This window comes from Calidris pugnax, unplaced genomic scaffold (genome assembly GCF_001431845.1).
Source record: "Calidris pugnax isolate Ruff unplaced genomic scaffold, ASM143184v1 scaffold25, whole genome shotgun sequence".
NCBI classification, from domain to species: domain Eukaryota; kingdom Metazoa; phylum Chordata; class Aves; order Charadriiformes; family Scolopacidae; genus Calidris; species Calidris pugnax.
The window spans coordinates 6,056,230-6,071,730 of record NW_015090805.1 but is presented as its reverse complement, the minus strand read 5'-3'; the positions used below and the strand labels follow the sequence as shown (position 1 = coordinate 6,071,730).

Genomic DNA, 15,501 nt, shown 5'->3' with positions numbered 1-15,501 from the left:
TCCATGTAATCATGATTTCCAGACTGGATTACTCTATCAGCTGCTTTTATCAAGAGGCTGAGAATTAAGTTGATACATAAACTGCACAGCATACTAACAACATTTACTTTGGCAGTCTCTCTGTAAGGAAACTGGCAGAACAAGACTAAAAGCTTCCCAAACTTTCTCCTCAGAATACAGTTCAATTCATGAATAGAGGGAGAGATACAAAAACCCCCATTCATGTCAGTTGTTTCAGAGCTGACCGGAAATCTATCAGCACAGCAGCAAGCAGGACTTTGCATTAAGCATTTTAGCCACTCAGACTCAAGTGTCTGTGGAAAAGGTGCATTACGGAATAAGATGTATTTACACAAAATCATTTATTAACTATTCTGTTTGTAAGTCAGAAAATATTTTATCATTTACACCCACAGATGAAACTGAAGTCCACAGAAACTGCCCGGTTAAGAAAGAAAGTATTTGAAAAGTCTTTTGAAAAGTCTTTTGAAAAAGAGCTTTAGTGGTGAGTTTCTCATTGTACTGTAGGTGGGAGATTTGGCATGAATGTGAATTAAGTATTAAAGAAACACTGTATCAGGACAAAGATCTCATAGCTTCTTATCACTCTTATAAAACTGAATTGCTACAGATACAGCCAAGACACTGATCTGTTACGCTTTCTTGGGACAGAAGCTGGAGCAGGGAAGAAGAGGAAGAAGAGTCCAACACTATTTAGACTCTCTCACCATTACCTCCATTCTCACATTTAATTTTTGTTCAGAGTTGGAAAGTTCACTGTTCCTACAGTTATGATCTCTTCTCTTCATTAAGGTATCTTTTCGGGCTAACTTTTCCTCGTTTACTGTCTTAAAGCCCACTATAAAGAACAATAAAACCTATTACTTTGCCACCACTCTTCCTTGTATACACTTTACTTGATGTTGGTGGTAAAGCTGCATTTTAATTGTTTGTAGACCACCTAGAACAGAGATGTACCGATGAACAACTGAAATACCAGAAAGAGATCTACACCATGGAACTAAAACATACGTACATACATACATTCATTTTCCCTGCTCCTACTCTCAGAACAGCTCCAGGCACACTACCTGCATTACAGGCAGTATCACCCCTCCTGATTTGGGCCAATTTCTGACTTTACAGAAACGTTGCCTGCAGCAACAGTATAAATATTTAATACTACAGCTTCCTGATTTATATGAGAGCGTCTTTGATAGTACTTACAGCTATCTGACCTTTTAAAAAATCTAGAGTAATATAATTTATTACTCACCTTTTAGCCTATTCTCACCACCCTCCCCCCTATCACAAACAATAGTTACTTTAAAGATCACCAAATCAAGCCGACAGCATTCCATAGGATGCTCAAAATATTTTTAAGATGGCCTGTACACTTCTGAATGCTCTGGGTAGCAGCAAAAGTATACCTGCATATCTTGAGGAGAAAGACAATTCCGTTTTACTAGCGCTGAAACAAGTTTCTTCATTCAGCATTGCCTCCTGCAAGGACATCACTTTCACGCCTACACACTGAAATAACATTTCAGATGCCGTGTTTCTTTTTCTTTCCTTTTCTTATTTCAGTCATCCTATCTGTAGGAACAGTAAACACAAACACACACGAAATTGTGCTAACTCTTCACTCATACATGCTTGCATATTTTATTCCACGTGCTTTATACCTTTGAAGTTCACAACAGAGCATTCACCCCTTTTACTATAGCTCCCTGTTGATCCCAAATAAAGTGGCAAAATACTTCAGCTAATGCTTGCATTAAAAATGATATTATGTGGATACACAAAGAATTTAGTTCTTCTGCTATTTTCTATGCATACACTCTGGGTTTCTGCTGAAGCCTCCAAGCTTATTGGCATTCAAGAGAGTGCAATGCAAAAGAGCAGAATCCAAGAAAGCTTCCCTTTTCAAATCAGTTGCATGACACTCTATTCCCAAAGTTTCTCTTTCAGTACTTCTCAACTTCAACATCATAAAGTCATTGTCTGTGTTGTTACTACCCTTCTCTTTACAGCTAAGATGGAAGGAAGAGAGACATACTCTACCATTCTTACACAAATTTGGCAACCACAGCTCTATTATTTCTTCTGCCATGCAACCTTTTCATTTGAAACAGTGCACCTTTGTCATTTTTTTCTTTAAATGTGTTTACACACTTGTTCATTCAAATACCATTTGAGGGGAAACTGTCTTACAAGATTACATTTATAGCAAGATGCGTAAAATACCATCCGTCTGCAAGATGGATAAAAACTGCAGGAGAATCCTAGAAGGTGCCATTAGAAAGCACGGCTGAAGTTTCAGCCTTTGGTCTATTTCAGCATGGACAATGCAGCGGGCTAACTCTACTGGTTGTGCTGTAACAATAGGCCATCAATAAGTCAGAAGGGTGAAAATGGGGGCAAATTTAGGTTTTTACCTTTATTTATTTAGTTTTTCCTTAGTCTCTGAGAAGAATGGATACCTGATATCCAGCCTTTGAGCAGGCATGTTGTGTAAAGAAAGGCACTACTAGCAACACAGTTCAATCATTTCATCTTTTTTTCTGAATAATATCTAAGGCAAAATCTACATAAATCCCACTAAATATCTAATAGCTATAATTGTGCTGTGTATTTACAAAAGGCAGAATCTCCCTTCTCTTTGCTGGCAGAGTTGCACACCTTTTCCTTAATCACAGTCACAGGCAAGACCGTGAAATGATGGATCCACAAAACCCATAGTTCCCTACCATATATTTATTAGCCCATCTACACTGTGTTACCTGGCTTTATTTTGGTGGCAGAGGCAATTTCTGAAGTGTCAAACATTACTCCCAAGTTGAAGAAAAGGTCACTAGTGTCTTTGAAGCACCACTACACAGTAGTGACAGAAAAGCAAAGATTGAGTTTCATGCCTGCAAGTTTTACTTAAACAAATGGCCCCAGTTTGCCTACTCACTTAGGTGCCTCTGTTAGTTTTCCCATAATTGTGAGGTCTGCAGTTAAATGAAATGGCAGATTCATCACTGATACAATCTTTGTCCAAGGTTTACAGTCCTTTAATTTGTGTGCTTTCAGGGCTTGAGGGCATTTTCCAGTAGCTTTCCTTTATCCTGAAGGGATTTGGGTATCCTGAACAAGGGACTAAATTAATCCTTACATCAAATGGTACCAGAAACGTGGCATTCACTTGTTGTCAATTTAGCATTAAAACCGAAATTGCTTTCTCAGAAAGCAAAAGGAACATAAAACACAGGTAGAAATTACACAGGAAAAAAAGATTACAGTCAATACTTCAGTGTCTACAATGGGATTAGAGAAGTGACAAAAGAGTAAATACGTCTTCATGTCTGTTGATCATAAAAACTTGAATTCACTCTAAGTATGGGTGTTAGACCATGTAAATTAAAATTAATAGAAGGGCAAAAACGTGGCAGGAGGGGGAAACAATAGCAACTGGGGACAAACAAAACCCAAAACTTCATAAAGAAGTCTACAACTATCAAACAAATAAACATTTCACTGATTTCCAGTCATTAGGTTTAGGTACAAATACTCATTAATTGCATCCAAAGAACAATATAGCTAAAATCTACTACTTCAGAGTGAAATGCTGAAAAGCATTTTTCCTCCATTAAGGAGGTCTTTTTCTCCTACCCATGATATCTGGCATGCGTTTTTGTGGCTTTTTTTTCTTCTTCAAATACAGGTATTAAAAATAGCAAACTACTAAAGACTAGAGGACCAAAAAACCACAAATTTCATATGCATACCGGATTGCTAACAGGTGTTAAGGCTTCCCACAGCTGATGGTTGTTTCCACCTATTTCTAAACAACTTGCACAAGATTCTTCAGAGAAATCTTCAAAAATTTTGTATTATCTTTTAATGAAACAGTGATGGTTTTAACTAAATTCTCTGCTGGTCAGAAGTTGGCTTATAGACCTCACAAACAATAATGAGGCTCCATTCACTGCTCTTTATAACCAAACTAAATAACCTTGACTACTGAAGATATCTGGATCTATGACTCTTGGAAAAGAGAAGATAAAAATTGTGTCTCTGGTCAGTAATGCATACGTGAAAGAAAATTCACTATTTAAGAAACAGCTGAACCACTGCCATAACAGGTTATTGTGCTTTGTGCTATAACCTAGACCATCATAAGATGGACCTGACGGTTCCTGCTTTTCCAGAAATTTCCTTGAGCCTAATTTTCAGTTGTCTTAAGAATAGCTAAAAAACCCCAGTGATTTCCAGACTTGTTTCAGAAAATTGTAACAACCCGCCTTCCTTATTTCTGGTAATCTTGGTATTTCAATAAATACCAAAAGAATTTTCAAATATCGTAGAACCACAGAAAAATGGCTTACTTTAACAAGTAAAAATTACTCACATTTTATTAATATTTACAAATGAAAACTGTATATTTACAATGCAGACACATCAAAGTAACATACCTTGTAAAAAACAAAAAAAGATCCTCAAGCATTGGACAAGAAGACATTTTCTCGTGCTGAATTCAAAGGGAAATAGAATTAAACTATGTCCAAAAGCAAATTTTTTCACTCTCAAAGGGAAATTACAAGCAGAAAACTAAAAGTAATAGAAAGCTATATTTAAACTTATAAGAATGGTTAGATAAACTAATGTGGCATTAATTCTCATACCAATGCAGGTTATTAAGCTGCATGCATAATAATAAATTCAAGCCATCTCAATGAAACATGTTAACACAGATTTTGTTAGAAATTCAGAAAAAAATAAAGCTCTGTTCCACAACCAGAAAGAGGGTAGGTTTTTTTAGTTTGAGAGGTTTTGATTTTCCTTATGTAACACTTCTGCTAATCCTTTATTCACACAGATCTTAATAACGACTATCTGCTATTGCAGATTCCTTTTTCAGGAAGGAAAAACATTCTGTTTACTTCACTGATGGGAATATCCCTCAATGCTGGGATTGCATCTTCTTGAAATTTCTTCTGTTGCTGCTTTTTTGCATAGTTATCTACAGGAGACAATGAGAACATTTCACATATTAAAGATTTCTTCTTTCAAGCATTTAGCAACTCTAAGTGATGCTGAAAACCCTGTCTTGCTGAGGTACAATGAGATGGTCATCAGAAACGCCTTGCATCAACATGTATTAGCAGAGCCCCTGAAGAAACCAACCATATCCTCCTGCTGAAATCACTGTCTGGGACTTTGCTTGGTTTAAGAACGCGTATGACATTAAACCATAACTACCTAAAGATCAAAAGAACAACCAACCAACCCACAAACCCCCCAGTGAATAGCTCAATCTGTAGTTTGAACACTGTACTAGGATTTCCACTGAGATGCTGTCCAGCCTCCCTTTATCTTGGCCATCACCACACAGCACCCATTCCTATAACAGCATAAACCTTTTTACAGGTGCACTTTGAACACAATTATGGAACCACTCCCTCCAAAAAATATTTTTTTCAAATGTAGTTGTTTTTCAAACAGAGTAGGTCCCCCATCCCACTTGCCACACAAACTCTCTTCCCATGGCACTCTTCACTGGTTTGTAATGCAGGGTGCAAGCCTGGGAGATCTTCATATGCCTAAGCCCTGTGGTCTGTCTTACTAACAAAGTGCAGTCTACTAGCTGGAAACCACTGCCAAAAGACGGCAAAAAGGGAAGAGTCAGACTCTCTGTTCAGCCTAGTACTTCAGTACTTCCAAGAACTCCTTTCCTAGATCAAAATATTTAAAGGCTTAAAATTTTGTTTACATTATATATGGCTACATATATATATTTACAGAAATTAACAATTAAGTATCAAAAATCTTAAAAAAAACCAAATAAAATTACCTGTAATGGTATCTACGGAGTTAAGTGGAGCTGTACTCATCATGTTAATACCAAAAAGTAATACATAACCAATTCCTATAGCAACTAGAAGGTACGCTGGCAAAGCAACTGCCCAGTATCTGAGGAAAAAGATTTTAAAGTTTACATATCATAATAACAAATATGACATAACAGTTTTAATATAGTGGTGGTTATTGTATCTAGCGCAAACTTGGCCAGGAGGAAAAGAAACAGCACCTCTGAATATGGACCCTGGTCCCTCCCAAGAAGATTACTGACTGTAGAGTCACTTATCTAGTGTATCTATCTAACCATCAAATAGATTCCTTACAGAATAGTTTCATTTTTTCAATTACAATTTAAAGTTTACTGTATTTTTATCAGCAAACTTCCCAAAATTAAGATGTCAAATTTATCACAAAACATTGAAATATTATTTCTTTCATTACACAGTGTAAAAAAAATCATTATAGCTACTTATCTACATTTAAAAAAAATGCTTCACAAAGATTACAGTCCTTTATGATCAGGAAAAACTGGATTGTATACAAGGCCACTATTTAAAAAGAAAAAAGTTTTGTTACTTGAAAATAATTAAGCGTGTCTTATAGTTAAACATTTCAGACTAAAGAGTTTAATTGGTTTAACTTACTTTTGAGGCCAGTATGTTAGTCCCAAGGAAAACAGCCAAGTCTCAGGAACATATGCCCAGATAAGATACAACACTGCACAAAAGAATTAAAAAGTCACAATAGCAAAACTGATACTTTTTTAGACTTGCTTCCTAAGTTTTAAACCAATACTTCCCTACTGATACATGCTGAGACAATATTCTGCTTTTACACTTTTTAAACCAAAGTAGCTCTACCAAAACAGTGTAGAATATGCCTCTTAGACACAAAACCTGCCTAATACGGCAGGCCAATATGACAATGTTTACATTTGCTTTAACATTTAGCCTTATTTCCTACGTAGAGAGACAAGAATTTCTTGCATCTTGAAATGCAGAACAAAAATATCTTCAGTAAAAGGATGCCAAATGACTCTGAATGCAAAAAAAAAAAATAAATACTAAAGCAGAAAACTATCACACAGTAGGTCATTTGGTTGAAAGAAGCTAGTAGAATTGCAGCACTTGGACGGAACTGGTCAGAAAAAGTCACTGGGAATACTTTCTGATTCTTGGCAAGTGAGTAATTTTCATGTCAACAAAACCAACAGTGAGAAATTTTGCTCCCTAACAACAAAACCACAGAAAGGTGTAACAAAACTTGAGGAGAACAGGTTAGAAGCCAAATAGTGACACAAGTAATGGAACTGCCGTGGCTTCCCGTGAGAGGAACGGAAAACAACTTACTTTCATTTCTATCTACTTTCTAAGGGTTAGGAAGACTTACAGTAGGATCCTGGTTTATTATTTTGACTATACTCGTAGAACCCTTTGTTGTGTTGAAAAAGTGCCTTCACCCTCTCGAGCCTTAGTCCCATGTGGGCACGTGAGATAACCCCAGTGCAATGCTAAAGCACCTGTCACGTCAGCAAAAAAATGCTGGTATAACCACTAATCACTTTTCATTGCTGTTGACCAGATTGACTTATTTTTTTTTCCCCCCCAGTATTTGGATGGGGAAAATCGTACTACTACCATCTACAATAGTTACCGAATAGTGACAATATATCCAATACAAGTAAAAAAATTACTAATATGAGACTGCAGAGATTTTTTTTTAACAATTTGACTTCGCAATACTATTAAAGATCTCATAATAAGGTTAAAGACAGACAGGACATTAAGGAGATCACAAAAGGCAGTGACAGACCTTTGTAACAACTGACAGGTAGTGCTCACTTAGTCTTTCACGACGTACCCTTTACAATAGGTGATGTAATACAATTTTGATCCTTTTCAGATGGTCTTACGGGAATTAAATATGGGAAATAAATTTAAAGTAAGCCAAGCAACACTTTTCGGTGAAGCATTCAGTACCCAGTATACTTACTAAAGCCAAACCACGATCCTAAAAAAAGGGCAAATCCATATATCGCCCTTTCTGGCAACGGGGCTGGAGAGTTTTCAACCATACCGGCCTCTTCCCTTTAACTTCGAGGGGGGAGAGGAAAGAGGGAGGGGGAAAGTGGAAGAAATGGGGGTCGGGGGCGGGGGGAGAAGGAGACAATATTAAACCTCTAAGCTATTAGAGGTTTCCCAGCAGTTTCCCCTCAGAACACGCCGGTATCGCCGGCGGCGGGAAGCCAGGCCCCACAGGCGCGCGCCCCCGTCTCCTCAGTGGGCGTGGGGGGGCGGCCCGCACCTTTCACTCCCCCCTCAGAGCAGGAGCCGCGGTTCCACCGAGCGACCGATCCCTTCCCGCCATTCCTCCCCCACCCCTCCCCACGCAGCCGCCCGGCCCAACGAAGCCGCTCTGCCTCCTTCCTATCGATGTCACGGCCTGGGCTGGGGGGGGAAACCAGCCCTAGACCACCACCCCCCGCAGCAACAGCAGGAGGAGGAGGAAGAAGAGAAAGAGGAAGAGAGCGGAGAACGTCCAACCACGCTCCCTAGCCCCCAGTACCGCGCGTCCGCCTCCCCGCCGGGCTGCACATGCGTAAAGCCGGCAAACCGCGGCCGTCCTGCCGGCTCCCGGCCCCCCTACCCCGGCTCGCGGGCGCATGCGGGTTGGCGACGGGCGAGGAGCGCCCTCCCTTCGCCGCCCATTGGCTCGTTCCCTCGACGTCAGGCGGCGGCCAGGGCCTGGTGCTGGCGGGAGGGGCTGGCTGAGGCGGAGGAGCGGGGTGGGAGCCATCTCGGCCCTGCGGAGGTGGAGGGGAGCGCGGCTGAGACGGGGGTCGGTGAGTGAGGGAGAGAGGGAGGGGGAAAAGAGGGAAAGATGGGTTTGGGGAAACGCCGGGCTGCGACACGTCGGTGGCGAGCCTTGGGGCTTCCGGGGGCTGGCGACAGCGAGGGTGGGGGGTGCTGGCCGGCCCCCGCCTCGCCTCTGGGCAAAGCCGTCGGGCCAGGAGGGGGACGCGCGGCCTGGGCCGCTGGGTGCGCCCCGGGTTCTGTCAGACGGGGCTGCCCGCGTCAGCGGAGCGAAAACACGCCGGGCGGGGTGTTTTCCCTCCGCTCCCCGTCCCCCCGCCCCCGGGATGCGGTGATAATCCCTGAGATGCAGCCCCCCGAGCCGGCTGGTAGAAGCTGCCCTGCCCGCTCCTGCCTGTCGGGTGCGAGGCAGCGCGGTGGAGCGCTGGGAAGACTCTGACAGAGTTGGTGGATGTAACTAGCTTTTAACTGGTGCTGTAGTTTAATGCTTTGGGGTTTTTTTTAAGATTAATCCATGCCACGCTGCCCTGGTCCCGGCGGGGAAAGGGTTAATTCTCCCCAGGATCTACCCGGGACACAGGTATCCCGTCCCCGGTGAGCCGTGCCCGGGCTTGTAGGGGAGCTGGACGGGGGGGGGCTGGGACGCCCCGGGTGCCGTCAGTGGTATCGTCGGTATCGTCATCGCGGTTGTGTATTCCGCTATCGGCGGTGCTGTTGTTACTGCTTTTTTGTTCCCTTTGCCGTTCTGTTGAGCTGCCCTTGTCTCAACCCACGAGCGTTGCCTCTTCCTTCCGATTCTCCCCTCACGGCCGGGGTGTGTGGGGGGCGAGATGGGGGCTACCACGTGGTTCTTTGTTGCCGTTTGGGGCTAAACCACGACACATGTAAAAATAACAAGATATATCTTCCGTGAGAGCTTTGCGAAGTGTATTTTAATGTTGTGAGCCTTTGAAATCCTGCAAAGCACATGTTACTTGTCTCTTGCCTCCCCCCTCATGTATTTCTCATCATCCTTTCCTTTCAGGATCATGTACCATGGGTGAACCTATATCTGAATCCGAGTTTGCAGCCTTGGCTTTTTATGCTGGTGATAAGTCTTGTTGTGAATTGGTAAGTAGGTCTGAAACTAGATGGAAAAACTTGCAAGATGTTCCAGGGTGGTTTGTACCCAGATCTGATTTACAGAATAATTGCTAGCGTTGACTAATTTAAACTGATGCAAAGATACCTTATACTTCTGTATGTTACTCACAAAAGCACTAAACTGGGGTAGAGCGCAGAGACTGTGTATCCTCTATCAGGCAAGCTTCACTGAACGCGTATACAACTAGGTGAAACTAGATGGTGATACACAGGTCCTATTAACAGAACTCGACCATCCTGTTGGCCAAGTATCCAGGCCATGCTTGGGATGATATACCTCAGAGTGACAGATTCAGTTCCTTTAACTGCAAAGCAATTGCAGCCTAGTTCATGAAAGTTCAAGTCTGCGTATTAATTGCAGAGCGTTCATCCGTGCTTTGTTCTTGTAATCTCTTACATTTTTTTTCTCTAGGCCTTCGTGCCCAATATTTGTGCCTCTGCTTATTTAGTTGTTTTTTTTATCAAAGAAACTGTAGCGCTATTCTGTTTTAATATTTCCAAGAATACTTTCCTTGACTATTATTTTCCCCTTCTTGCTATGCTTAAGAAGTCTTAGAAAACACTGTCGTAGTTAACCTTTCTGCTGCTTGGAGAGTTCAGTTATGAGTTATTTATCCTAACTGTTGCTGCTGCCACATACTAACTAGCTGGCCTACTATTCTTCCTATGCAGAAATAAAAAGTACAGGTAAATTGAATTTCTTATTTGTAAAGCTGTATCTTTACAAGGGACTGTTGCCAATAGAGCAGTGAATCTCATTGGAAATTGGCTATATTGATAAAGATTTGTTCTTTGTGTTTGCTACAGACAAAATAAAGTACTTTAACAGTTCTGTTAGCATAAGATACTAGACATTTTATTCCTTAAAGTGATGTGTCTACTGTGCTATGGGAAGAAAGCCCTTGATTTTGTGCGAGTGCTAAATTTTGGTTTTCATATTTGCTTTAGTGGAAATACCACTTTGGGCTTGATGTGGAGAGGAGGTGGTGTGTGTTGGGATGTAGTTTGTGATGTTCACTCCATGCTGTGGAGTGAAGGGAGACGTTCGGTCATCTTTCAAGATTAACTGATTGTGAAATGATTGTTTTCTTCTTTGTTATCGACTGTCCTGGCCTGTTAAATACATTGATGTTGTAATAACATCTTTTTGACACTAAGCCTTGATTTCCATATAGTGTTGTAATAGTTCAGAAACATTCCTTTGGGTGAAATCATGCGACTGCTTGTCATCGCCTTAGGTCAAGTTAGTAAGTCATCATTGCACAGCATGCTAGTATTTCCAGAAAGTCTGCCACTGAAAGAAATAAGGGTCTCCTAAAGAAATTCTATGAAAGATGTGTTTGGTCAGTTTTTATAATTTTCTCCAGTGGTACTTCGAAATAGCTTAGCATTTCTTTGAAATGATAATGCAGAAATACATGGATCTGATATATAGTATTTATTAAATGGCACATATATAATGTTTCTTAAAAGAATACTTTCTAGGGATTTGTAAAACAGAACAAAGTCATTCTTCATCTTGAGAACCTTGTATGGAGTACTAAGTTTTGAATACTGTATGCTGCCACGAAGTGGTAAATCAACCACTCATTCCACTTATGTTGATATATGTCTATTTATTTAAATATAAATGCCTTAATTGTCAAAACTTAATAATTATTTTTTGAAAACTTGTGTTGTCTTCTTAAAACATGTTTCCATCAGTGATTTTGAACATTATATTGCTGCCTAGTACCTGACTTTGAATTACTAGTTTTTAGAATACTATTCTAGTGTGATTTTAAGATATTATTTAAACTTCTAAAAGTTTTCCTATCCGTTCATAACTATGAATCTATTTTTTAATCCATTTTTTTTAAGGGACATGCAGGTAAACTTTTTTCTTAAGACAGGAACTAAACCATTGTGTTAGATAACTTCAGTAAACATGCTTTTTTCCTGTGGTTGTTTTTGTTTGGCTTGTTTGCTTTTTGGCTGTGCTTAATGTGAATTATAAAGATTGGATCCAAAGAGGTTTGTTGTTTTGTAGTGCAAAATATTGCAGAATTTAAGTTTCCTTGTTTTCCTTCAGAAAATCACTGGCAGAACTTGAGAAATATGGGAGAGTAGGGAATACCAATAGTAATTCTTGGCGAGATGGGGTGGGGGAAGAAGCATGGGAAACTTGCCCACCTCAACATATTTGCAAGATGTCCAGTGTTGAAAAATGTGTTTATCTTTAGGGCCATGGAATGTTTATACAGCGATCGCAGCGTAAGCCTAAAACAGGTATGTAAAATAAACCAATATTCCATGACTTTTAATGCACTTTTTAGGCTGTCATTGGATCTTCTGCTATTTCACTTTTTACCTTATTTTGTCTGAAGAAGTAGGAAATTACTATTTCTGAGCAGAAGCATTGGTATGTTCTTTTACACTGGAAGAATTCTTATTTTTTTGTCCTAATGTAATGTTCAGAAGACAGCTATACACTTAAGAGTGTAAATAGTCAATAATATGTGCACACATGCAGTAAATTAACGTTACGAGGATAAAGATTTAAGGCTTATATTAATTACCCGTGTTTTAATGGTAGCTATGTTTTAGCTGTATATGTCTAAAGACACCTTCAAGTTGATCTTTGTAGGAAAAGTTTTGCAGTTATAATATTAAAATAATTTTTAATAGGTGCAGAAAAACAGGTCGCTCAACAGTATGTCAAGTTCTTCAAAACTGTATTCATTGTGCAAATGGAAACCTATAATATATAGCAAACTCAGATGGACACAGCTAGCTGTATAAAATGCATTTTTGCCTATGTTTAGACTCTCAGGTAATAACTGTTTCTACTCTTGAAAGTGTTTGATGCCACCTCAATAGCCTAATAAAGATCTTTACCTTTTAAAGACAGTCTCTGAGGGAAATTAATTTATTTTTGAAAGAGTCATGTATCACACACATAATGACCTCTGGAGAAAGAAGAAGAATATTGCTGATGTTTTTGTGCTGTACTGCTATATGCTACACTACTCTGGATTTATTGTAGAAAATAAATGGGTACAGTTAGAAGAGGCTCATATTTTATCTTGAAAACAGAATCCTTTATAGCCTTACCCCTTGTTAGGTTCCTCATTAGAAGCAGGCTGCATTTATTCATTGATATAATATATTTATATCAGTATAATTTAGAACACAGGCAATTCCTTGAGCAAGGAATGTAAAGGCTGCAGGCAGGTCCCTATTCTTACCTCTGTATAAATTCCCTCTCCCCCTTCAATTTATAAAAAACCTCAAATTGCCAATTGTATTTAGAGTGTTCAAGTTTGCTTGTTTTGGTTAGATAGTACCTAGGAACACAGTATGGAAATAACTGATGGTTTTGAATGTTTATTTGGAGTTTGATCACTTGTAATGCCTGAATTGCGTAGTCTAATTCCTGTTTTCTTGAAGGTGTTGATCCCTGTGAAGTGTGGTGCAGTCAGCCGGTCGATACGTTAAGAGACTACTGCAACATTATTAAAATACGCATCTTATGGCCTCTTCTCTTCAAAAGTGAAAGTAATTCTTTGGGAGCTGATTGGAGGTAAGCAATCATGATGTCGAAGTGATTTCATAAGCCTTTACATTTCCTTTTTCTTACCTGTGAAAGATCGTTGTATACTTTCAGTAGTGGTTAAACTGTTGGCAGTAATGTTTTTACCAGAGGGCTAAGTTGATTAAGGTTAGAAAACATAGTTCCTTATGCCTTGTATTTCAAAATACCAAAAGCTTTGCAGCTCTTTTTTTTTTCTTTTTTTTTTTTTCCCTCCTCTGAAAGGCTTAATTTGAGTTTGTAACCGTGGTCTTGGTTAGATCTAATTACCATAAATATTAGTAATTAGGTCCATGCAACACAGTGTTATTTTTCTAAATAATAACTTGTTCTGTTTTTAAGCAGTTCACAGATTTTAGACCAGAATTGGAAGAGACTCTGTGATTTAGAGTTTTTGGAAGACCTTGTTGATTTAATTAAAAAAGCTGTTGTAAGTACTGTATTTTACCTTTGTGTGAGTTTCCATGTATTATAGGTTAATTAATTCTGTACCTTATGCAGCTTGGGATTGTATCTTAAATTACACATTTCCTTTTGCTGGACTGAATAAATCATCTGATAGTTGAGTTGCACCTTTCCAGAAAGAAAGTGCATCATAACCTTTTATTACAGTTGGGATAACTTAATAAATATTTGCAGAGTCAATAATACAGTTGACTGGAGCCCTTGTAAATTGCTAAGGAAGAAAATCAAATCAGTGAGGAAAATGGCACTGTTTCCTGATGAACAAGTTAAATAATTTCCCTACCCCATTCAACAAATTATATTTAAAATTTGTTATTATTGCTGTCTTAAACATAGAGGAGAGAATGATATCAGAAATGTTCTCAGCAGCTGAAAGGAAGAGATCTTAATTTTTTTTATATTTAGATATGACACGTTTTTTAAAAAATTGGTTTGCTGAAATTCTTTGCTCAACCCCAAGCTACACTTTTCCAGTCCACCTCACTGTGATATAACTTCTTATGATTAGGTATTCATGTACTATATTGATCTTGTGGATTCATACTTCCTTATGCTCTTTTTGCTGCTTCCTCCTTCAGTGCTCTATTTTCACCTCCTTGTACTTCAGGATGTCCCTGTAGTTTTTCCACTTTGTCTCATGGGATGGGTTCTATGTGCTGTTTCCTCCTCTGGTAGTCTCCCATTCGATCTTTATACAAGAGGGTCTGTGTATATTCTCGTTCCCCTGTTTACCTCTGTGCCCCCCTGCTTACTTCCTCAGCCTCTATCTCCTTCTCCATCTAAACAATTGTATATCCAATAGTAAAATTTATTTGGAGGAGCAGATCTCAGGAGAGGAATTACTGTTGTTTTGGATGGTTTTCATGGAATGCATCAGCTGGTTCTTTGGTATGTAGACAACTGCAGAAGTGGTTAAAGTGGCTGATTTCCTAACCAGATGTCATAGCACACATGCATTCTCTATTTCCACATCAAGATTTATTTGTTTTTTCAAAAAAAATGGTAAGGGATTTGCTACTCAGTACAAGCAGATTTCCTGAAACTTTGAAATTGACCAGAGACACTGTCCAAACGATACTGCATTCAAGCAAAACAGAAAATGTTATTGAGTTGAACCTGAGCAGATAGAAACTAAAGTTATCAGATATTAATAAGTTGTTTATTATTTCTTTTCTATCCCTCTTCCAGAACGTTCCACCTTTTATCAGTGGCATACTGAGAATTGGCAGCAGGATAGAAAATGTAAGTTTCTCAAATTGTTTTAAATAGGAATGCTTCTTCATGTGTGAATACAAACAAAATATTTGTACAAATAGCCAAAATTTTAAAATGCTTGCATAAATAAATTGCGTATGTATTTTTTGGAATATGTAATACGTTGGACTGGGGTTGCCAGTTGCAGCTCTGAGCCACAAAACGAAATTAGTGTCTGAGAGGAAATAAGTATCGTTTGTGTAAGAGGACCAAAATGAGTGAGAATTTCGGGAGTAGTTCACATGCTGGAAATAAGTGGTTTCTCTTAGATGTTACCACTGCAGTGTGGTGGGTGGGTTTAGCTTGTGCAGCTGGAGCCCAGGTCAGCCTTCCAGTATCAGCTTTGGTACCTGCTGGTGGCTTTACTTGTTGCTTTCTCACCCATCTGCCACTTCTGGTTGAAGGCTT

The 15,501-nt window shown here is 39.3% G+C and overlaps 2 protein-coding genes across 6 annotated transcripts in view; one reads left to right on the top strand and one right to left on the bottom strand.

Moving 5' to 3' along the window:
- Positions 1-4,382: 4,382 nt before the first annotated feature.
- On the bottom strand, positions 4,383-8,523 carry PIGP (phosphatidylinositol glycan anchor biosynthesis class P). Of its 2 annotated transcripts, none has more exons than XM_014938031.1 (5): positions 8,413-8,523; positions 7,840-7,940; positions 6,492-6,564; positions 5,840-5,958; positions 4,383-5,008 (listed from the first exon to the last, which is right to left on the bottom strand). In XM_014938031.1, the coding sequence occupies exons 2-5, from the start codon at positions 7,919-7,921 to the stop codon at positions 4,878-4,880; spliced, it is 405 nt and encodes a 134-aa protein (XP_014793517.1). In that variant the 5' UTR covers positions 7,922-7,940; positions 8,413-8,523; the 3' UTR covers positions 4,383-4,877. The 2 variants fall into 2 exon arrangements, with proteins under 2 accessions (XP_014793517.1, XP_014793518.1); XM_014938032.1 differs by lacking the exon at positions 8,413-8,523 and adding an exon at positions 8,391-8,409.
- A 38-nt stretch (positions 8,524-8,561) lies between these two features.
- The window catches only part of TTC3 (tetratricopeptide repeat domain 3), a 63,477-nt gene continuing 56,537 nt past the window's right edge, over positions 8,562-15,501 (top strand). For 2 of the 4 annotated variants that reach the window (XM_014938193.1, XM_014938190.1), the window contains exons 1-6: positions 8,609-8,689; positions 9,685-9,770; positions 12,026-12,071; positions 13,233-13,365; positions 13,717-13,804; positions 15,028-15,081. In XM_014938193.1, the coding sequence (XP_014793679.1) occupies positions 9,696-9,770; positions 12,026-12,071; positions 13,233-13,365; positions 13,717-13,804; positions 15,028-15,081 (396 nt within the window). In that variant the 5' untranslated portion in view covers positions 8,609-8,689; positions 9,685-9,695. Of the gene's footprint in view, positions 8,690-9,684; positions 9,771-12,025; positions 12,072-13,232; positions 13,366-13,716; positions 13,805-15,027; positions 15,082-15,501 lie in introns of all 4 variants that reach the window. The other 2 variants (XM_014938192.1, XM_014938191.1) reach the window with 2 other exon arrangements.

What these genes read in the sequence shown, in the direction of transcription:
- PIGP (XM_014938031.1), bottom strand. Translation starts at nt 7,921, where the DNA reads ATGGTTGAAAACTCTCCAGCCCCGTTGCCAGAAAGGGCGATATATGGA. An exon ending in AGGATCGTGGTTTGGCTTTA is followed by an intron (nt 6,565 to 7,839) that starts GTAAGTATACTG and finishes TCTTTTGTGCAG; the next exon opens with TGTTGTATCTTATCTGGGCA. An exon ending in CTCCGTAGATACCATTACAG is followed by an intron (nt 5,009 to 5,839) that starts GTAATTTTATTT and finishes TGTCTCCTGTAG; the next exon opens with ATAACTATGCAAAAAAGCAG.